This window comes from Electrophorus electricus, chromosome 3 (assembly GCF_013358815.1).
Source record: "Electrophorus electricus isolate fEleEle1 chromosome 3, fEleEle1.pri, whole genome shotgun sequence".
Lineage (NCBI taxonomy): Eukaryota > Metazoa > Chordata > Actinopteri > Gymnotiformes > Gymnotidae > Electrophorus > Electrophorus electricus.
Genome location: NC_049537.1, coordinates 12,062,352 through 12,086,636, shown reverse-complemented (window position 1 = coordinate 12,086,636; position 24,285 = coordinate 12,062,352). Strand labels below are relative to the sequence as shown.

General features: G+C 40.6%; 2 protein-coding genes across 4 annotated transcripts; one reads left to right on the top strand and one right to left on the bottom strand.

Moving 5' to 3' along the window:
* Positions 1-80: 80 nt before the first annotated feature.
* epha2a (eph receptor A2 a) lies at positions 81-17,918 on the bottom strand. Of its 2 annotated transcripts, none has more exons than XM_027010901.2 (17): positions 17,771-17,918; positions 11,702-11,769; positions 9,733-10,396; positions 5,174-5,329; positions 4,699-5,028; positions 4,424-4,551; positions 4,121-4,298; positions 3,911-4,013; positions 3,649-3,704; positions 3,404-3,529; positions 3,022-3,207; positions 2,822-2,883; positions 2,509-2,718; positions 2,232-2,381; positions 1,806-1,999; positions 1,408-1,563; positions 81-1,264 (listed from the first exon to the last, which is right to left on the bottom strand). In XM_027010901.2, the coding sequence occupies exons 1-17, from the start codon at positions 17,856-17,858 to the stop codon at positions 1,156-1,158; spliced, it is 2,964 nt and encodes a 987-aa protein (XP_026866702.2). In that variant the 5' UTR covers positions 17,859-17,918; the 3' UTR covers positions 81-1,155. The 2 variants fall into 2 exon arrangements, with proteins under 2 accessions (XP_026866702.2, XP_026866701.2); XM_027010900.2 differs by lacking the exon at positions 17,771-17,918 and adding an exon at positions 12,043-12,183.
* h6pd (hexose-6-phosphate dehydrogenase (glucose 1-dehydrogenase)) lies at positions 17,745-24,230 on the top strand. 2 transcript variants are annotated; one of them, XM_027010902.2, is made up of 5 exons: positions 17,745-17,806; positions 20,020-20,684; positions 20,812-20,929; positions 21,084-21,353; positions 21,452-24,230. In XM_027010902.2, the coding sequence occupies exons 2-5, from the start codon at positions 20,040-20,042 to the stop codon at positions 22,786-22,788; spliced, it is 2,370 nt and encodes a 789-aa protein (XP_026866703.1). In that variant the 5' UTR covers positions 17,745-17,806; positions 20,020-20,039; the 3' UTR covers positions 22,789-24,230. The 2 variants fall into 2 exon arrangements, with proteins under 2 accessions (XP_026866703.1, XP_026866704.1); XM_027010903.2 differs by lacking the exon at positions 17,745-17,806 and adding an exon at positions 17,840-17,923.
* Positions 24,231-24,285: the final 55 nt, after the last annotated feature.

Genomic DNA, 24,285 nt, shown 5'->3' with positions numbered 1-24,285 from the left:
CTTTGTAGCAAGAATGTATAAAAATCACAAAAGACAAAATGACAAAAGATCATAGTAATTAAGAGAATTTAGACAAAAAGTTTATATTATTCTCCAACTTCACAGAACCCAGAATTTTTTTAGATACTGAGGAGAATACAACCAATATAACATCATATTTGAAGTGATCCTTTTGAAACACAACTCTTGAACATAAAATTGTAAATAATATTATCAGATGGCAAGGATTTGGATTGTTGTCTTGTAGCTTCTTAAAAAAAAAGTCTGTACCTAAATTAGCCCTATATTATCACACTGTAGCTGTGATCATTTGAATTGTAGGCCCATGTCTTAATGGAAATGTAACAGCCTAATTCTTCTACAAATAAAAAACTAAGTTGGCTACTTGTATTACACTTCAGTTCACAGACAACTTGGTACAATGCAAAATATTTTATTACAACTAAACAGTACAGAACATATAGAATAAACATATTTAATAAGTGTGCACATACAATAAATTAAAAAACACAATAAATATTAAATAAAACCAAAAAGAGCTGAAACAAGAGATGTAAACATATTGTCTCTCATAATGGCCATTCAGATATATTTTGCTGAAATTGTCTATATGGTTATATGTTTGTAGATTTCATAGCTAGCTTTTAACATTTTCAATGTCATCAAACTAAATCAGACTTCAGTCCCACAAAAGGTATGTCATTGTATTGCAACACCCTGCGGTCTAACAGTTTAGCACAAGTCCTTGGCATTTGTGCTGTAGTATTTCAATCATGGGTGAATGAACATCAGGCTAAAATGCCCGCAAACTTATAATCAAAAAGCAGCCCATGACAGGCAATTCATTACTATGGCTTTCAGTTTCACCAATATTTGAAATAAGGGCACCAAAAAAGGGTCTTTCTGACACAAAACTGGCAGTTATAAAATACATACCAATTAACATACATAGAAAAATAACAGTGAAAATATCAGCCATTTTCAGTCATTATTCAGGAGTTAATTGGTCCAGTCTGTCATAAGGGGAGTCCATTCAATGTCTGCAATGATTTACAGGTCAGTTTTTCTGGTATTTCTCAACCAGCCCAGTGCAAGTCCAATTTAAGGTTTGAGATTGCTTCTGCTCATGAAGAGGTCAGGACACTGTAAAGGGTGTCACACTGCAAACACATCCATGGGACCAGTGGGCTCTTGCAGACCCAGAATGCTATAAGCCATTCTTTTCTGGTGACCTGGTAAGTGCACACCAATCTTCTTGATATCCCTATCCAAGAGAACAAGATCAGAAAGAGGGTTGAGCAGGAGACGCACGGGGAATAACAGATCATATTGCATTTTCATTAAGACATTGTATTAGTGAAGCTGTGCTTGTGTGTGTGTCTGGTATGTGTATGTCTATTTGCTTACTCTGTCTTCAAGAGCAACACCTGCTCCATAGATGTGATTCCTGCATGGGCAAAGGTTTGCTTATACTGTCCCATCTTCATAGACTCCAACCATTCATCTACGGACCTGAATGGGCCACCATCGTTTCCACTAGTACTAGGCAGGCGAATAGACACCCTAATGGAGTGAAAAGATTATTAGATCAACATACATTACAGAACAATAAAACTCATTTGTACAGGGTGTCATAAAGAGCGACAAACACACACACGCACACACACACACACACACACCTAAACCTCTTCCATCATACCAAGGACATTTTTATCTTTTTAATTATTGTTTTTGTGCTCAGTTTAAATTAGTGTCTTTTTGTCTTCCTCCATCGTTCCTCCTGACTGACGTATCTGTAGACTCACCGCAGGTCGATGTTGGCGATGTTGGCAAGGGAATCGGGGCTACTCTGGAGCTTGTCCAGCAAGCTAACAATATCACTAAAGCGCGGCCGCTTGCAGCGCTCCTGCATCCAGCATTGCAGCATCAGCTGGTAGACGGCCGAAGGGCAGTCCATTGGCGCCGGCAGCCGGAACCCTTCGTTTATGGCCTTCATTACCTGAGGTGGAACCAGGAGGAAAGGTCAGTTCCCCGCTGAGAAAAGCCACACCCAACATTATGCCTCACCAAACATTATTAAATTCTGACTTCCTTATACGAATCCAGATTGATGTGTATGGATTAACATGACACCACGTTGTAGTGTTCACTGGCTGCAGGATGTTTTGTTAATGAGGGTGTATCGTAAGCAAGGAATATGCACTAAAACCATTTAGGGTTTAAAGGTGTACCTCATGGTTGCTCATGTCCCAATAGGGTCTTTCTCCAAATGCCATCACTTCCCACATGACTATACCAAAACTCCATACATCACTGCCTGAGGTAAACTTTCTGTACGCTATAGACTCTGGTGCCGTCCAGCGAATAGGAATTTTTCCACCCTAAAAAACAGGGGAAAGGTTGGGATTTTACACATTAAGTGCATAAGGCATTATTCAGTACTGTACCATTCTAATTTCAGCTAGTTAGATTTTTATGGTAATAAAGCTGAGTAATTAGGAAGCTCACAGTGGTCGTGTAAGTGCCCTCTGGATAGTCTTCCAGCACACGAGACAGGCCAAAGTCGGACACCTTACACTCCAAGCTGCCATTGACAAGGATGTTCCGTGCAGCAAGATCTCTGTGCACATAGTTCATATCTGAGAGATACTTCATCCCCGCTGCTATACCACTGAGCATGCCCACCAGCTGGTAGGAGGAAAACTCCCCATCATGATCCTGTGCATTCAGTTAAAGAGAGAGATGAATGTATGGCATGCATAAGATTTCTCAAGGATATTGGTGTACGGGAAAAGACTATGATCTTGTGAGTGTGACACACCCGCAGATACTGATCCAGAGCCCCATTCTCCATGTACTCAGTGATAATCATGGCATGTTTATCTGAAGAGAAAACAGTTGAAAAACTGAATCAGAACATGGCAAACAGTTGTCTGCCTTTACAAAACGACATGCTGTACATGTGGAATGAATCGTGTGAGTGGGTGGTCCGGGAGCTGTGGTGATAGAGTTGACACGTACATTTAGTGACAACTCCCTCCAGACGTATGATGTTGTGGTGGGAGAACTGGCCCATGATGCTGGCTTCACTCAGGAAGTCCTGCCGCTGCTTCTCCGTGTAGCCCGGCTTCAGGGTCTTTATCGCTACGGCAACCTCATTGCGCCCGGGCAACCTCAGCACACCGCGGAACACTTCACCAAACTCTCCTATGGGGTGAGAGAGAGGCACAACTGATGACTTGCTTCTACATATCAAATGGAAATAAATTAAATGCATGAAGAAGTGACTTCCATACAAATGAATTCGAAACAATGTGACTTCCCCTATTTTAAATGGTTTAATATAATCAGAAAAGTATGTGATAAAGTGTAGATGTAGAGACATCATTATTTCCCAGTTTACCTGCCCCGATGACTTTCTGCTTTGTAATGTAATTTGGGTGAATCTCACTGGCAAATTTGAGAACAGCTGTGCAGGGGTCCTCATAAGTGTGTGGGTCTACATACATCTTCAGAGGCTGACATTTTTCTGTTGCAGAGTGAGAGCATATTTTTAGACCATGATATATATGGTAGTAACATACAGTGGCTCAAATGGTACACAACTGTAGTGCACTTGCAGGAAAATTGAGTTGAGATTTTTCATACCTGGACAGGAAAAGTAATTGCCTCCTGTTCTTTGTCGAATGTTTGAATTTAACCTCCTGATAACAGAAAAGGCAAGTTCAAAATTATTGCACATTAGTGACTATCAAGCTCTTTAATGAGAATAGCTTCACATCAAAGCAGGAATGTAAACAGGAGGCCACTGGGTGGAGAGTGTGAGGCTAGCTGCCCTGAGGAAGAGATATGATAAGGCTGTAGTCAGGAGGAAAGGGGAGAGGAGAAAAAAGATCAAGACATCTCTAACCTTTTGTGGAGAAGTAAAATAACCACCACAACAAGCAACATAACTCCACCTCCAGCGATGGCTCCCATGACAATCATGGAGCTGCTCTGAGTTTGTGATTCAGCTGTTGGACAGGAATCAAACAATTCATTGCATACTTTCTGCTTCAGTAGTATATGAGGCCAAAAAGGTTACAAGCACACAATTGTGTATATACACACACATACTTACCCAAAGGCAATGTCTCAAACTCGTACTCTGCACTGTTACTGCTGGGATGGCCCTCTGGTGTTAGGGTCTGAACACGAAACAAATACGAAGTGCCTGGCAAGAGGTCGCTAACCTGGACAGAGTTCTTCTCCAGTTTCAGAACGGTGTATGTGGTGACGTCCTGCTCTCCCTGATCCTCCTATGTGGAAGAGTCAACGGAAGACATTTTGTTGAGGTGCGCAAAAAAAAAAACAAAACAAAAACCAACACAAGAAATAAAGAAAGCAAGAACAGCTGTAGGTGACTGGTGGTTAACATCTGTACCTTAATGCGGTACATCAGCTCATAGAGAGGAGTGTGGTGCAAGAGCATGCGGTGATCCACAGCCCAGGACAGTGACAGACTAGTAGGCGTTCGGTCCATTACTCTGAGGAACGTAACCTTGGGAGGGTCTGTGATGAGAAATATGTCTGTGATTTCAGCGTATTTCAACTGTTTTAGTCAGTACATACAGGCTTTGTTGTGTTACATCTACCTCATAAGTTCTTCTACTCATAATGCCTAATTTATGAACATAGACTACCAGCTAAAGGTCTTACCAGTGAATTGTAGCACAGCAACAAGGCTGGCACTGGCTCTGTCATGGCTGAACTGGGACACTCCATTTGAGGCTTCCACTGTGAACGTGTAGTTCACAAGAGGCTCCAACTCACTGACAGTCACCTCTGGGTTCTCCAGAGGCACCTTTCTGGGCTCAAACCGCACCCTCCCTTCACATGGCACACACTGGGCACCGTCACAACGCTCACACCCCACACTGTAGGTGATGTCACTTCTGCCGCCAGTGTTATCTGGGGGTCTCCAGGTCAGTTGTAAGCTCCCAGCGAGGAGAGGCGTGTATGTCAGCTCTTCTGGGGGACCTGGTGGACCTAAGGGGGTGAATTTTAAGACTTTAAGATGACTTCTGTTTTTCCCGCAGAGCATATGAAACACAGCAGGATTGTGCATGACATACATTGTAAATATTAAAGCATTGCGAGGTCTAATCAAAGCACCTCGGTCTGCAGCACTCACCTGAGCAGGGAGTAGAGTCAGGTTCTGTGGCTGCTCGGTAGAAGCCCTCCATGCAAGGACACAGGAGGGCCCCGGGCCCTGAGATCTGGGTGTTGGCTGGACAGACTTGGCATGGCTCGCTGGAATCAGTGCTCTTGTAGAAGCCTGCTTCACATGCTAGAAAACAAAGATGAGAAAGATGAAGTTCTGCACGAGTCATGTAGCTAAATGCCAATATGCAAATATAGGACAGACATCCTGAAGATTTATGGCTTTCATTTGCATTACCACAATGTAACTGTTTCTCCACTATACCACTGTGTGTTTTCTCTAAAGTCTCATTTTCTAGTCTCTATACATTCAGCCTTCAAGTACCCTCTGTACATAAGAGTTAAATACAGATACACATATTGAAAAATATCCTTCGCCACAAATGTTACTGAGTTTCTATCAAAATTCACAACTTCTTATTAAGGGACAGAACTGCAGGACACCACTGCTATCCTCTCTCCCATTCAGGCTAGAACAATAGGTGCAAATGGATTCACACCAGCTAAGTTACAGACAGGACGAATCAATCAACAAGAACACAAATCCTCACAGCCCATACTTATCACACCAGGACAAGAGACCTGTCGTGACTCAAGATTCCAACAAAACAGAAGTGCTTCTGGGCGTAGGAAACAGCCAACATGTTTAAACTCCGAATTAAAAGCAGAATTGCAGAAATGTTTTGAGCCCCGCAGGTGAGCTATACGGGCCTGTGTGGACGTCCGTTTGGACAAAACAGGATGCGGGAATCGCAAGTGTGTATAAGTTTCATCCTCTCCTCCTTTCCTTCCTGTGGCAAGGGATGAGGACATGCCAGCATGCAGGAACTCAGAAAAAATTGTGACGGGACAATGCTAATAACAATTAACAAAGGGAACGTAGGGGTCATGACTGTGGAGCACAAGAACACAGCAGCAGAAATGCTGGTGCTGTTGTTTATGTACTGTTATGTACTTTTAATGAGCATGAGAAACTCATTGGCTTACAAAATGGATTCATGGATGACTATGTATTCTTCAGAGGCATGCCTCTTTTGAAAGAGTCCATGACCTCCTGTGAGTCAGGCTTTCAACCATCACCTCAAACAAAAGGATGGAGTTTCAGTTTGATGAGCAGTAGGTGGTGTAGGGGTGTGTGTTTTTGTGAATAGCACTGGGGCTTAAGGAACGCTGACTGACGTTCTCTCGAGGGGATTTTCTGTGGGGGTTTGTGTATTTGCTCTGTGTTTGAGTGGGAGAGAGCGCCATGTATGGTGGGGGTGGAAGGGATGTTCGCATAAGAAAAGTAGCCTCCCTTTCCATTTTGTTTGAAGTTGCAAGTGAGAGAAAAACTCCCATTTCATTCTTCCATCCTAATGTCCACGTCTGTTCACAGAAAGCTGCTTGGAGCCCAAACTAAAACTCCCTAACTAAACTGAATGCAAATCAGTGCATGCTGGTTTAAACACAGATTCCCAGGCATCACAAAACTCTGACTTTGTTCACATCCAATCGCTTTGTTCACATCTTTTGTTCATATCCAACATGCTTGACAAGACCACATACAACACAGTACAAATACGTAGGTGGTTCACTCATAATTGTCGTTTATCTTATGTCACTGTCGGCAACACAAGCTGACTGAAATGAGCTGTGGACCCTTTGCCTTGGGATATAATGTGGGTGGACACTGCTATGGTGAACATCAGAGACACTGTGGAGGAAGAGTGAAGAAAAATGACCAAGTATGAGTTGTCTTCTCCCTCACCCAAGTGGAAAAAAGAGCCTGATACTAGGAACATGGCATGGACAGCTGGCAACCCAGATAAGGTTGAATGTGCCATGCTTTGGAGGAGACCTTGCCCTCTGAAGTCATATCATCATAAACAATTTTATACACAAAGGGACTAGTGAGAGATCTGTGGGTGGAAGAGTCAACAGTTAAAGCAACAATTCCTCCAGTGTAAATGGAATGTGACAGAGTAAAATTACTGGTCTTGAAAGACTTAGGAATGTAGGTTGTAGGTTTTTTTAAACCTACAAGTTAACTGGAAGTTCTTCTGTGATAGAAAAAAATCCACACATTATTTTCCCATTTAGAACACTTCGATGGCAAACAAACTACTTTTGCACTAATCTTTACTAATTTCTTGGCTACATTACTTATGGTACCTAATCAGTATTTTAAGTTCATTAATGCACTATATAAAACACATTCCATGATTACATGCGTCACACTAAAATGTTATCTTCTTTGAAAACTCAATCTTACATTGCATATAGAAAGTAATATATAAACTAGAAAATTAGGCAGTCACAAAATTAGACATACCCCCCCCACACACACACACACTCCACCCCCAACTCCTCTACTCAGTGTTCCACTCAGTTCCTTCAAACTTCTGTTCAAATTAGCCAATACCCCCCTCTCCAGCCTGGCAACCAATCACAATCATGCCTTACCAAGGCTGGCAGGTGGCGATAAGCCTGGAAGGACAGAAGTCATGCATAAAAAGCCAGTCGTAAAACTCAGAAGGGAACAATGACACTAACAAATTTATTGTCTCATTGGTTGTTTGGGGTTAAGCACCTTCTCTTTCCCTCAATGTTATGAGGCCTTCTGCTCCAGGCTAGTTTACCTATTTACTTTTAATGACTGCATGGCTTTCAAAACTATAAATGCTACAAACCATAAAGTGATAAGTGAGTGACATAAAAATGAATGCACGAACATCCGTTGGGGAATAGAAAGCATTCATCCCGACAATGAGAAGTGCAGAAGTGATGTAAAAGAACAAAGGAAAGAAACTCCACCTGTGGAGTCTGGACTTGTTCTGTCATTCCTGACCTGTGCCATCATTGAAAGATAACAAGATGCCCCTCTCATAACACATCCTTCCTCCAGGGCTCCTCACTCATTCATCACACCAAAGGTAGCAAAAATATTCATAACGTCTCCTGGAAATGTGGGAATGCTGACAAACATGTGGATACCATTCTCTATGGCATCAAATACAACTGAAGCACTTCCCATTCCCTAATGCACCCAATGTCTGTTTCAGGTGCAACCTGGTGGATCCTATTAAAGCAACAGAAGCTATGCTTCCTTTCCTGAGCTTGCCCTGCTTTATGATCTACATATGCATAGCTGAACCTTACAATAGCCGGTATGCTCAATTAGCCTGTATGCTCACTTTATGAATGATAAAATGTGAGTGTTTTTGTAGGACTGTATTTTGTTGTTTTTTCATTTTGCTACAGTGGGAGAAATGCCAAGCAGGAGTAGATTTCTAGTTCCTCTGCATTTTTAAGATAGAACTGGAATGTCACTTTTTAAGAATAAAGAATAAAAACTAAAATTTCCATGTTTTGATAAGTACATAAACTGTGGAATGAAATTCACAAACCAACCTCCTGCCTTTTTGATAGGGTTTAGGGTTGCAGCTGCCCAGCAGATAAAAAGCCTACATTTCAGCACAATGGGGTTAAACTCATATTTCCCACCACTACAAAAGGCACCCAGACATCTACAGCCCTCAATTATGTGATAAGTGAGTCAGTGTAGCATGGGTGTGCCAAGCCTTCCCTGTAATCTGTGGTGAGGTGTAGTCATAGAAACTCACACACAGAAACAAGTTAGTATTCAGGTAATGCTTCACAGCCACACTGAGTCATATCAGCTGCCTGATGACATGAGAATCTATGCACAAGTTGAGCCTGCGGAAAACTCCCCTCAGTTCCTAAGTTCCTAAATGTAACATCAATCCAGGAAGGCCAACCTAGCTCAACCCAGGTTATTCATTTCGCACACCCCCAAGGAAAAACGATTTAGCTGAATTTCTTTCTCTTAAAAAATAAATAAGTAACTAAGTAAACTCAATTTAGGATCCAATTATTCATTTTTATCTAAGAAATCTATTAACTAATCCCCCCACTCACACAAATGCACAAACATGCACAAGCACACACACACCTTCCTCCCCACTGGTAACATGGTATCTTCTATCTTCCGGAAGGAAGCTAAAAGCACTAAACACACACGCAAATCGGATATAAAATACAAGCAGGTGAGAGGGTGTGGACAAGGCTGACATTCCTTTAGGCTGAAGTAATGTTCCCCCACATATAAGTAGCTCCTCACACAGCTCTGTGGTAACCACAGTACACACCAAGTCATCTTAGCACACACATTCATTCAGAAACATGCTTTGGCAGCCCACCCACAAAGCACTGCAGTTGTTCCTCAACTGTCTGAACCCTGACTATATTGCCACACTAAAGGGTTTTGTTTTTAATTAGTTAGATAAATCACCTCATCCAAGGATATAAAGAGTCAACAAATGACAAAAAAGTCAGTTAATCATATGTTCAATACAACATGAGAAACAATTTTTTGGAAACTAACATTAAAAAAAAGTTTAAAATGTACTTGAGTAATCTTGAATCACAATACTGTTAGTACTATTTCATATAGAACTCCCCCTAAAACATCATCTAGACTTACACAAACCACCTACACCTACCCAGACTTCACATGTAGACTTCTCTTACCTCTGCAGGTCTGGCCCACAGCCTGGTAGCCAGCTCTGCAGTGACACTGTCCCACGGGCACGACCCACTCTCCGTCGGCGGTGCAGTACATACGAGGAGCTGCCTGACTGGCTACCACAGCATTCTTTACGCAAGTGCCCTCCACCTCAGCCAGGGTCCCTGCAGTCACTCTCTCTGGGAAAGAGGCCAGGCTGCGCAGTGTGGCTGGGCATGTGGTGTAGAAGACTCTCACTCCAAGGAGAGCCACACAGGCCCCCATGTCTTGGAAGGCCAAGTAAAAGCCTCGTCTGGAGAGCAGGCCGATGCTCCGGGTCTCCACATTCACGCGCACAGACGGCCGCCCGCCTCCCCGGTTCGCTGTCACCTCATTAGGGGCCACTGTGGCGATCTTCCGGAATTGACCCTTACGGAAGTTCGTGCCCACATCCGTGTCGGTTTCAGACAGGTAGAGGCCAAATGTCTCACGGCAGGTGGGGGAGGTGCCACCAAAGGTGTTGCAATCACGTACGACAAAACGCAGCTCCACTGAGACGCGCGAGGCCTCCACAGGGCGTTGGATGAAGGTGGTGCGAAGCCAGTTGTCCTGCTCAGAGTCACTAGCTACATTACACACACTGTAAGTGTAAAGGAGCGAGCCATTCACCACTGTCTGGACTATTTCCCACTGAGAGAGAAGGGGTGGGGGGAGAGCGGAATTAGTATATGACAACATTAGCACATGTACATTATGTGTGAGGAAGAAAATATACTCCAGTTGTCAATAATTTCATTATTATAATATAATGCAAATTTACATTTACATGTATGGCACTTCAGCAGACAAACTCATAATTCACTCTCACAATCTTGCATATCATTTGTAACTTCAGACATCTACATGTGGGTGTGGAGATTACATGTCTAAACATATATTTCCCTGAAGGCCTACTCAAGGTGTATCAAAGAGAGCAAATACAAACTGGCTTCCACCAAATAACGATACTCCTCTTTCTTTCCTCTTCCCTCTCTTAATATGTAATACTCTCTTTTCTCTCCCAAAAGCACTTCAGCAGACCTCAAAGGCCTCATGTGGACACAGTGGCTCAAAAGCTCAGAGGACCAAGGAGAGGCCTCCAACATCAGAAAGAAAAAATGACAGGACTAGGCACCAAAAGTGTAATTAAGTCCCCCACCCCCCAGCCTGACAGTGTGAATGCCTCAAACTTGCCCTTAAACCCTTCAGTAGAGCTGTCTTTAAGGACAGGACAGACTTGGAGTGTAAATCTCTCATGAGGTCTTTGGGTGACAGCGGGAATCCACAGAGGATTCTCGTAATCCCCAATGCCTCACAGAAGCAAAATGGCTCACTCGCTGCCCCTGACCACGTCTCCATTTCCTCTGGACCCTCAGAAAGGAAACCACATGACTAAAGATAGCGGATAGCGTGCTCCCTCTAACACAGGGCTTGGTGTCTTTCTTTTTTCCTACTGTATATAACACCGTTCGTGGTATTCATTAAGCCATACCACTGTTCATGGGATAAACTGAACTTTGTGAACTGCCAAAGAAACATACTTTTATATATGACATAGATCTGATATTCTAGACACAGATGAAGCCATATTATAAGGCAAATGAGAACTTTCTTATTGTTTTAGGATTACTGGCCTGAAAAAAACCCAACAACTATTATTGGTCTGAAATAATGGACAGGTTATGAACTGCTTTTATCAAGAAATAATAAAATGACATTTGATAAAGAAATTAAAAAGAATATGTAAGAGAAATTATAGATAAGGAAAAGAATTACAAGGACAAAAACAAATTTGGGTCCAAACCAAATCTAATTTGAACAACTGGAAATTTTATCATTACATAAGAGGAAATGTGACTCTCAGTGATTCATGTTTTAAGAGAAGTAGCTAGATCATTGCCTCATGCACATAAACATGAAATACAATATACAAAATGCAAAGTTTCAAATACTCACCCCTTCTTCATTAGGTAGGGTCAGCCACCCTAGTTCTCCTCCAGATGCCTTCATATCAAGCAGCATGTCTGAGGGAAACCAATTCAAAATACAAGGCACATTATACAGTACAAGTAATTGACAAGTAACTTCATAGCAGGCATATAGTATGAAAAGATATAATAGACTGAATATGGTTGGAAACTTTTAATTTTAATGCTAATGCTGCTAAAATGGTATTATAAATATTAAATCGATTGTTAAAATAATTTCTGAAAAACAGAAAATCCGAAATGAAAAATACAATTTGAATTTTCAAACAACTAAAGATCATTTTAAATAGGTAAGTAAAAGCTACTTACGTTCCTTGGATTGAATTACATTAAATACATTGTTAATAAATAAATAAAAGAACAGAAAGAAAATCTGTACACGACGGTAATCCATTCTCGTTTTTAACTTTCAACTTCCAGGACTCATTTGAGAACTGCCGTCGGTTCCAGTGTGCGCACTCAACTTCACCACACTGAGAGCCAGGATCTCATTCATGAGTACGGAATGTCACTAACTCCTCCCCCTGGAATGTGGCCCCAGTGTCATATATGGTGTAGGGTGGAGCAAAGCGCGTGGGTGTTTAGTGGTTAAGCTTCCTGCACCTGTGAAATGTGTTTCGGATGTTTGCAATCGCACAGTTTGAGACAAGAGTAAAGTTGTCTGTGTACACAAACGGCCGTAAGACTGTAAAGATGAAAGACAAATGTAACATATAGAAAATGTTTAAAGATTAGACATTGCAAAATTACAATGGTTGTTATTTTAACGCTGATGAGTTCTAGGCTAATTTATGTTCTTTTGTCTAGTTCCGTCTAAAAGCTACCCTTGTCTAAAAAAGTCGAAAGATATACCTAGAATGATGTATGATAAAAGTGTAAAATTGAACTACAGCCTTTTTTTCCCCCCGAATTTTGGCTATATCTGCACATAACCGGATTAAGAAGGGGAGAGTTATAAATATACGTTTGAGGATACTTTTAATACGTGTTCAAAATGTTTGCCCAACCTAGCCTACCTACAGCGTTCCCACGATTAAAGGGGCAGGGTCAAGTGGGAGTGTCTCTATGAATGAATGACTACTAATGACTTCAAGGAGTATGAATATGTAGACACCGAAATACATCAGACAATGGCATTGCCTGGCAACGTGGAGGAATTTTTAAGTCAAGTCTCCTTTGTGCAGCAGTCTGTCAGAGTCCCTTGACCTGAGAGACAAACACAAGCTGACTTTTTTCAAGGGGTTAGGGGCTGCCTGCATTGTGTGAGTGATTATGTATATTCATGAGATAGAAATTGAATAAAATATCTCTTTTTTAAATTTTAGACAAGTTCAACCAGACATTAATCTGGATGATAGAGCACTCAATATGAAAACATTTAGATAAGAAAAGCAAAATATAAAAAACATTGGTAGAACATTATCGCAAGAAATCATACAATTTCTGACCTTTCTCTTTATTTGGCTATTAGGAAAAATTTTCACAAGTGCTCCCAAAAAATAGATGATTAATGGGTTCAATCTGTTTGGTTTGTAGGAACAAAACATTCATGTTATGAAGAACGTTTGTCTTCAACAAATGAGGTGCCACAGCCATTGAGACATTCTCACAATGCAAAGGTCCCCTTTTCACGCAAGGGCCATGTGTGGAGCAGGAGCCTGGGGGTTTCCACCTCACTCCCACCATTCTTCACGGGGCGGTGGTCTTATTTTCTCCTCCCTCCCCCCTTTGCGGCACCCTGTGCCACGCATCCACCTTACAAAGCTGTTTGCGCCAGGGGGCTGGTCCCGAGATTAAAGGGTCACGAAACTGCAGTAGTACCAACACATCGAGGTCAATTCACTCACCCACCACCTTCCCTCCCACTCATCTCCACCTTCAAGCTTTCAGTGCAGCAGAAAACTCAGTGGCACCCTCCATTGTGTGGCGTGCTGAGTGCGTCTGCTTGTCAAAGGCTTTGTTAACGGTCACAGTGTACTGCTGAAGTCTTGAGTGGTGGGGGATATGTGTTACAGACATATGGAGGCTGTTAACGCATTTTCACTCAACAGTTAACAAAACCAGTGTCAAGCTCTGTTTCATTCCTGCATGTGGGCAAATGTGTGATTCTCAGTGTTTGTGAGGTCTTTTTTTAAGATCCGTTACCTTTTCCTGTTAGTAACATAATAAGTAAATAATAATAAATAAATAAAATATCTATTTGCAAAAGCATGACATCATTTTATTGTTTTGACTCAGTCCCCCTAATACATTGGCTATGAAATAAATCATATGAATAACTATGAAATTACAAAAAGTAAGCTTTAATTTTATAGTATGCATGCTCCTATGAGGTGAACAGTGTTAGAGTTACAGGACATTTATGCATAATATTCAAATTTTAGAGGATCAGAATTCATTGGACAGATGGCTGCTTAGTTTTCTTTGCCAGCTGTGTGTTGCTGTATCATTAGCTCCTGCACAAGGGAGCTAACCAAATGTCTGGAGTTGATTCTAAATGTCAAATTTGCATCTGGAATCTGTTCCTGTTGTCTGTCGACATGAGGACCAGAGAAGTGACGATACCAAAGAAGGAAAAGGATCATGAGGCTGCAAAATCAAAATAAATGAAGCAGCCAGAGAACCGTGTCATTACACACGCCCTGGGGATCTTATTAATACTTAACAAGCTGCAAGACCACAGGAGATGACAGTTATTTTTGATCTCAGAGGATTTTCAACAAACCTTAGATTACCAGCAAGCATCAAAACACATAAACCAACAGTAACCGCTGGCTAAAAAGTACATTAAAATACCTCAGCACATCTGGGAGAAAGTCTTATTAAGAGATGAATAAATCATCCTGTACCAGAGTAATGGAAAGGGGAAAGTATGGGGGAAACATGCAGGTATAATACATGGATGCAAAACAAAAATACATAAGCCACAAACAAGATCCTCGCTTACATTGTTTTGATTAGATATAGAAGCTGAATAAACCATGGGCAATAATAGATAGCAATAATTCATTATAAGTATAACTGGAGTTTATTAACTAAGCGTAACTTTTTTTGTGCTAATTATTGTGATTAGTGTTTATTTACAACAGTGGTCTAAGTCGTGTCTGAACTCCTGCACTGCATATTTTATTCTTTTTCTGTTCTAACACGTCTCACTCAATTCAGCAGGTAATTTAGCTGCTTTCATCAATTTACTCAGGTATCTTAGAGCAGAGTGACACAAAATGTGTTATATGAGAGCAGCAGCACTGTCAATTTGGACTCTTAACAATATAAATTATATGTACACATTAAACTCTTCATGTTTTACACACCAGGCTAAAAAGGCTTGGCTTTACATGATAATTGTGATCTCTGACTTGTAATGTGTACTGGTGAAGAGGTTGTTCAATAAAGATAATGACACACATTCATATGCACACATTCGTGTGCTCAGCTTGATAAGAATTCTGACCTGGAGTTGAAACAAAGTGCTAAAGGAAGAAGGCAAGTGTCAGGGTGGAAGCAGGAAAAGGGGATATGGGATTGAGGCAAGATGTGTGGGGCAATATTCAACACAATAGACCTCCTGGTGCCCTGAATAGATGCCTTTAACACACACACACACACACACACACACACACACACACACACACACACACACACACACACACACACACACACACACACACACACACACACAGAGAGAGCGAGCTCTGTTGCTATAGTATGACAGTGACAGCTGGGTCCATTGGTTCTTTATAGGTGTTTTTTTGTTTTTTTTTACCTCACCACACACACAAGAAACACTTGTCACACAAACTGGAAGTCTGTCCACTTATTTACTGTTTACATCTCACTTTGACTTCAGACAGTGATCTAGCTGGGAGGGCTGGTGGACACACATACACACACACACACACACACACACACACACACACACACACACACACACACACACACTAAGTAAATACATATGTACAGAAATTCAATTTGGTGCAATTTGATGAATATCAAGTCAGCCAATATCAATTGCTGTATCTTAGCATCCTTCTCTCCATCAGATTTCATATTTCAGAAACATACCACTACGTAAGCTCTGCCAGAGTATTTTTAAAAATAATGACATCAACAACCCTCACAGGATCACTATTTAAGCAGAACCTATATTCAAGCAACCAGTTGAGTCCTAGAAGAGAGATAGTGTGAGGTCATACTTGAACTCAGATAATCAGAATCATGATGTTGATGACTCTGTCTGTGTGTGTGTGTGTGTGTGTGTGTGTGTGTGTGTGTGTGTGTGTGTGTGTGTGTGTGTGTGTGTGTGTGTGTGTGTGTGTGTGTGTGGTGGGAGATGTGGTAGTGGTGGTGTAGGCCTATGTGTAGACTTGGAACCTGTGGACTCAGCTGTCACACACATGTATGTGTGTCACATCAAAAACAGTTATCACACAAACAAAATTTCTTGTTTACACTTTAGTATTTTAGTATTAGTATTTAGTATCTCACTTTTCTAGCTGGGAGGTATTGTTGCTATGATTTGTAAGGTGTGTGAGGTGGGAGATCATATGTAATATTGTAGCTTGGAATCATGCCCTCATAGGTCATATACAAATATTTAAAACAAAAGTATTTGTTTTAAAGCCAATACTAGCTTCATATGTATAGTAGATATGTGATATAAAGAAAATATGATTATTTACAGAGTATGAGCTTAATACTGTAGCTTACAAGTTTATTATATTATTTTAAAATGACTTGTGTCACTTTAATGGCTACATGAAAAATAGTTTAAAGAAGTGATGTGCTGTCTGCATATGCAGTTACAGAACACGTTGTACTTGAAAGAAATAAGTCACTTAAAATATACATAAAAATGAAACAATAAAAAAAACAACAACAACAACAACATTTAGATCTACTTCCAGGTCATATTTGGTACAGTATGTGAAATTTAGAATATGGACTTTTATGCCCAAGACGTTTGCCTGAACGGTCTGTTAAAAACTCCACGCATTACCACTAGATGGCACAACCATGCGGAACAACTCCAGAAACACTTGGCAGTTAAGATTAGTAACTACCACCCTTTTGATCATAGCCGCCATCATTCACTCCATCATTGTGAGTGTTGCAACAGTATAATTTTGCACTTTATCAAAGATTTAAGCATATACCACCTTTACCATGTGTATTTATCAACTGCTTTACTACTGTGATACTATTTTCTTTCTTAAATTTATATATTTATGTATTTATTTATTAGAATGGTAATATGTCAACCTATTTACCATGATATATTTTGGATGCAAGAGATACTTTTTGTGGCAAAATATCGAAATAGCTGTGAATTTATCGGTTAACCTATGACGCCTACATACATTTTATACGCCCTTTTGCACAATGTATAATATTACTAGTTGTTACTACTTGGTTACTACTTGTATCATGTTAATATATACGCCCTTTTGCACAATGTACAATATTACTAGTTGTATCATGCTAATATATATATATATATATATATATATATATATATATATATATATATATATATATATATATATATTAGCATGATACAAGTAGTAACCAAGTAGTAACAACTAGTAATATTGTACATTGTGCAAAAGGGTAGTTGACTAGTAGTCAAGTAGTCAGGGGGTTGCCAATTTAGGCCCCACCGTCACCAGGTTGCCACTGTTGGGCCCCTCAGTAAGGCCATCAGCCCTCAGTTGCTCAAGTTGTATTCAGTCATAATTGTAAGTCGCTTGGAAAAAAGCGGCAGTTAAATGCTGTAAATGTAAAATGTAAATGTAAAAATATAGATTGTTTTTCCAAAGAATCAGAGACTACTAATTGGTCCCCAACAGCCTTCCCCTGCAGAACCTACATTTCCTGAGACATCGTTTGTCCTGATATTGCTGGTTGGCGCACTCCGAGTCCAGATGTCTAATTTGCCTGCAAAATTCTCCAAGCAACCACTGTGAAACACAAAATAGTATTTTTCGCGTCACGTGACAACGCGCTAGGAAACGCCTGTCATCAAAACTGTACTCACGCTGCCGACACATTCCACGTCGCACAGTGCGAACAGGTGAGCAGTGTTTGGTTTCCCGCTCGCCTTCTCGTTCATTTGTCTTTTCCATATCAATGCCTACACATAGCTAAATCCAGAGGTGTTTCTGTATACACGGAATTTCACACATCGCGAGTAAGTTGAACTAATTCTAAACAGCTGATGGTGCTGCTATAACTGTTTTAGGCGCTTTGTGATGACACTTAGCTAGCTTGTGTACGATTAACTGCTTTCTTATATTAGCTAACCTAGTTGGTCTATCAACAAAATATTAAAAGAGGATACATTTTAAAATTGGCTGCTATATGCATGAACGCCTCAGTCAAAAATAACGTCACGTAGCGGATCTGAACATCCGATTTCAGAGAAGTGTCTAGCTGTTAATGCTAATTTTATTTAGAATGTCTGTTCTACCTTGCTTTTCATAGTGTAGGTCACAACCTACTCTATTCGTTTGGTTATCATCCTAATTTATTTACCCAGGTTAATGTCAGCCCTTTAAATTATTATGAACTTTCAGTTTTATCATGATCTACATTTCTTTGGAACATTATTTTCTCAACCGCAAGAGTTCCACTTCTCACGCTTCACTTCTTAGGACGGTGTGATGCAAGAAGTGGTGGTGCCTGACACGGTTTCACCAAGCCTTCATCAGAGTGTAAACACTTGTGCAATGTAGTCAATTAAACAGTCTAAAAACGACGTAGCCTAAATTCTGTCAGGTCCTCACATTCATACTAATACTTGCGCCAGTGTTACTTATGAACCCGAACCAGAATTTGAACCTTCGTGTCAGTCTGTCCCTGTTTATGCTGTCCTTTCTTTAGCCTAGGTTCTCTGTGAAATTGGTAACATGCATTGTGTGCCATCATTTTTGAATATCTTATTCCTCCTCCCAAATGGGAAGGCACATTTCTAGTTAGGTGCAGCATATCAAGGTGATACTTGTCACTGGGAAGTAGAGGTTTGCCAAATGGTTCTCTCTCTCTCTCTCTTTCTTTTTTTTTAATAGCTTTCGTTGTACATAATCTGAAAAAAAGAGAGAAACCCATTTGCTAAGCCTTACGTTGCTTCCAGTCTGTAGACATCTTTTACCGTAACTAGCACTGTTTTTCTTGTTTCAGCTGTTGGTTTAACCTTGCTTATGTTTATCATTAACCTGAGGCTCTTCTTCTTTGACCTGCAAAGTAATGATAATGAAATGTTGATAGGCTACTTATCCAGTGTTCAGGACTTTAGCTGTCCAAGTATTGAGTCTTTTATTAAGTCTCTTTTCCTGAAGAAGTGAAATATTTTTCTTACAGTACTTAGAGGTTAAACTCTTTGTAATTAAATGTTGAACTGCTTGAAATTATCTTCACAGTTGATTACAGCTGCAACTAAGGATTTCAAACATAGTAACACATGCAGACATGTTTAATGTCCTTTTGAGATCACTAGAGGCTAGTCAGTTTTGAAAGATTAGTCAAAGCAGAGTATTATGTTTGTGGAGGGTGTTACCCTCATCATGAATTGTAAGTTTAAACATAAAACTGAAAACTCACTAAGCCAACAATGCTTTTTCTGTTCTTAGTCTTTGTTGTCTTCATGCACAGTGTGTATAGAGTTTTTCATGTACATGGAACTGCTATGGTATTTTTATTTAATTGTTATTTTAGTGCTTACCCCCTCAAACTATTAAGTTTAAAAATATGTTTTAAAAAAATGATGTTTTCAAAAACCCAAACCTAAGGGTGTTTGTAATGTTGTGCAAGTCATGAAGGTTGTGCGTTATCATCTGCATAGTCTTTCTGTCATCTTGGACAGTTATTTCTTAGTTCCTGTTCCTGTATATTGTCATACTTCAGTTTTATTTTTTGTGTGTTAGTGACATTCCTATTGACTCAACAAAATGTGTGTATGAGCAGAAGGTTTAGTGAATTTTTATAGACCAGAGTTTGGTCTATAACTGCATGATTATTACATTTACCTGATGGTTTTATCTAAAGCAACTTACAATTATGACTAAGTACAACTTGAGCAAGTGAAGGTTAAGGGCCTTACTCAGGGGCCCAACAGTGGCAACTTGGCAGTGGTGGGGCTTGAACCAACAACTATTATAATAATATACTATTATACTAGCAATATTAGCTATACTAGGAATGTCAGAAAGTGATGTGAAGATAAATAATAGAACAGTTTATTTTCAAAAAATAATGCGTTTGTGTCATTGAAAATTTTGTTTTGTGCAGGGTTAGAGTTTTCTAACAGCATGTGTAAGATAGCATGGTGTTTGATGGTTCTGGCCACATGTTGGCATAGAGGCCATGCTGAAGAGGGGAAAAATCTGCAGAGTCTTGGACACATATCCATGGTGATTGTGGGTGGCACTGGTGACCTTGCCAAAAAATACCTCTGGCAGGGGTTTTTCCACCTTTATGCCACTGAGGTAGCCAAAAGCTATACCTTCTCTTTCTATGGCGGGGGCCTTGTGTCAGCTGAGAAAGGCACGCCGCTGCTGTTTGGGATACTAAAGGGACTGACCTGCCCGCCGGAGCTGACGGCGGAACGCTGTGCGCTGGTTAAAGACCAGTTCCTGCGCCTGTCCCAGTACGTCCAGGTGAAGACCAGCGAAGACTATGGGAGGCTCAGTCAGCAGATACAACAGCAGCTGGAGCAGGAGGGCCTGGCGGAGGCGGGCCGGCTCTTTTATATGTCTATCCCAGCGTTTGCCTACGCCGACGTTGCAGAGAAGATAAACAGCAGCTGTCGGCCCTCAGCTGGGGCGTGGCTCAGGGTGGTGCTGGAGAAACCATTCGGCCATGATTTGGGTAGCGCTCAGATCCTCGCCACACAGCTGGGTGCATTTCTACTCGAAGAGGAGATGTACAGGATTGACCACTACTTAGGGAAACAGGTGAAAACAAGTTGTTCTTTTATTTCATTAGATTATGGTGGTTTGAAAAAGAGTATTCTGAAAGCAGTGAGGCTTCTGTGTGATTTTATTTTTTTGTTGTGTGTGTGTGTTTGTGTGTGTTCCAAAGGTTGTCTCACAGATATTACCCTTTAGGAAAAAGAATAATAAATTTCTGGAGCCAATATGGAACAAGCATCACATTGAGAGAATTGAGATTGTGCTGAAGGAAACTCTGGATTGCAAAGGTAAAGGTTGTTCTATGGTGCCAACAAATAAATGCATCATACAATACGACTAACGTTACATTTACGTTGTGATATTACTGCTGTAATTTCAAATGTAGAAAAAGAAATATGTGAAAAATATGGAAAAAGTGCTTCTTTGCTTTTCCATTTTCAGGCCGAATTCAGTTTTATGACCAATATGGTGTCATCAGAGACATCCTCCAGAACCACCTTACAGAGATCATGACCCTTACAATGATGAACATACCTGCTAACCTTTCCAACAGTAAAGAGATCCTGCAGAACAAGCTACAGGTTCTCAGTGGCCTGGAGCAGCTTGACAAGAGCAGTGTGGTTATAGGTCAATACCAGGGTTACACTGCAGAAGTTCAGGAAGAACTCAATAAAACAAAGGATTACTTCAGTCTTACACCTACTTTTGCTGGTGAGTTTAAGGCTTTTGCTTGATTAATTCAGATTATTTTGGTCATACAGATATATAATAAATTACATTCTGAGGATGTCTGTAAAATGTGTTCTTAGGTGTGGTCATTTTTACCAGCAATCCCCTGTATGATGGCATCCCTATATTTATGACTTCGGGTAAGATGCTTGATGAACGTGTCGGCTATGTTCGTGTTCTTTTCAAAAACAACATGTTTTGCATTCAGGACTACAACAGTGTCCAATGTAAACCCCAACAGATTATATTCTATCTGGGTCATGGAGGGCTCCAATACCCAGCAATTCTTGTTAGCAAAAATTTGTTTAAGCCAGCTTTGGTGAACAGTGGTTGGAAAGAGGTTACAGAGCGCAAAGACATCAGTATTCTGGGGTTAGCACTCTCCGACTATCACATCCAGACACCAGCAGAGCCCAGAGAGGCTTATTATGAGCTCATCTCTAAGGTCCTCCATGGCCGTAGGCACAGCTTTGTCAGTACCGAGAACCTCATGGCCTCATGGGCTTTTTGGACACCGCTGTTGGACAGCTTGGCTCATACCTTCCCTCGGCCGTACCCAGGTGGCAAGGCCAACAGTGATTTGCTGAACTTCCATCTGCATAGTCGGCAGGTCACTTTTGTTAGCGAAGCACTGGTGAACGTGATCCAGCAAGGCCAAGAGGAGAACTTCCAGGTCATGCAAGGGAAGTACCGTAGCGCTGAAATGGTGTCAGCTTGGGCAAAGGAGCTGGTGGTGCGTTTGGCCTCCGACTTGCAGGGTGCGGCAGAAGAGGCTCTCCAGAATCACGGTCAGTTCCACCTGGCGCTATCGGGTGGCTCCAGCCCCATAGCGCTTTTTCTTCAGCTTGCTCTGCATCAGTACACCTTTCCATGGAGCAGCACTCACGTGTGGCTGGCAGACGAGCGGTGTGTGCCACCCACGGAGGTGGACTCCAACTTCCGCTCCATTCATGACCAGCTGCTTCACAACATACGAATCCCTTACTTCAACATCCACCCCATGCCAGTGCAACTCAACGAACGCTTGTGTGTGGAAGAAGATGGTGGGGCACTTCTCTATGAGAATGAAATCAAGCGGCACATCAATGCCTCCAGCTTCCATTACATATTGCTTGGGGTAGGGCAGGACGGCCACACAGCCTCGCTCTTCCAAGACAGCAAGTTGGATGACCATGGGGAAACATTAGTCACACTCACCGAAAGTCCAGTCAAACCCCACCGGAGGATGAGCCTTACATTCACTGCCATCAACAAAGCTCACAGGGTAGGGGTGCTAGTGATGGGGAAGAGAAAGCATGAGCTCATCACTCAGCTAAGCCGAATCAAGGGTGAATCATACAAGTACCCAATCACGAAAGTACAGCCAACTAATGGAAATCTAACATGGTATATAGACTACGATGCTCTGTTAGGATAATAGCTAGTTTGGTGGGTAGACGATCAGTAAGGGCACTTGAGTTTTAGTTGAAACATATGTTGTATGTTTCAGGTTTTATAGAAGATTTTTAAAACTTTCTCTGCCTCATCTGAAATTAATGAATTACTTTAGGTCAGACATTGTTTGGATTACTGTGAATGTGTGTCTGTATGGGGAAAAAGTTTGTTTTTCTAGCCCTTTTTCGTGTTTGAATAACTACATTCACTGAATGATGACTCCGTCTGATCATACTGAACCTCACTGGCAATAATCTCAGGAATAGCATTGTAATAAAATACTTGGTATGAGAAGAATTACAAGTACAGTTTACATTCATTTTAGTGTTTGTGATGTAATTACTAGGGTTTTTTTAGGGGGGGGGGGGTAAAAAAATAGCAAGAATTTAAGTGGTAAATGGTAAAATTCTGTGGACAAGTGAGAATAAACTTCGACCTTTTGCGATTCAATAGGAAAAATATGCTACTCATTGTGAATAGAAATATTGAAATGAGATTGTTGTATCACATTACTTTTCATGCACTTTTCTCAAATCGGAGTTAGATTGGAAGTAATAAATTTAAGTAATTTTCATAATGTAGTTTTCATATAGTAAAAGCGCTAAATGTTTGAAAGCTCAAATTTATGAATCAAAATGCAGTGATGGGTTTAGTAATTGCTTTATGGATACAGGTTTATTCTAAGACCTAATAACAGGATCAGTGTTATGACTAAAGTAAATTCTTAAAATGTTTCTGGAAACTTCAGCTCTACAGGAATATTGTGCCATAAGGGGACAGACATTTGGGTTAGAATCTGAATTATGGAAGTATCAATATAATGCTCAAGCAACAGTTACTCTATACATTAGTGCAGCACATATGAGTTGTATTTTGCCTAAGTGGTTTCCATTTTTGTATACGTGTTGATATTTTGTGGTCCAAGGGTCTACGTTTTTACATTTTTACATAAAGGTAATGAGGGTGCATCATGGAATGAATTTATCTTTAACATAATATTTAACATAATTAGGTTAGTTGTATAGAGACAGATTTTTAATCACCAGATGTTCAAATTTTCTTTCCCTAAATGTTGTTCATGGCACAGAAAGCACCTGCATTAAGAGCAAAAACTGCAATAAAGTCATCATTTGAGTGTTGTAATTTCCTGCCCATTAATATTTGAGCCTTATGGAAAGTTTTTTTAGCTTTTTTTTCATCATCAATTTGCACTCTGTGACAATTCATAGACTATCATATATATGAACCTCTATTACTTCAAGAGCCTATGACTCAATGCTTTTCTGAATAGGATGTGATTAAATTCTCATTTCACCTTCTAATTTAGCAAATATGTTTCATTATGTATTTAACATGCAATATGCATAAATTACAAATCCATGACAAAAGTAAGAGACAATACAATAAAATGCTTCATAGATGCTACCATTTGTCCTTTTTTCATTATTTTGATCTTTAGTCTGAATTGATATTTGGTCAA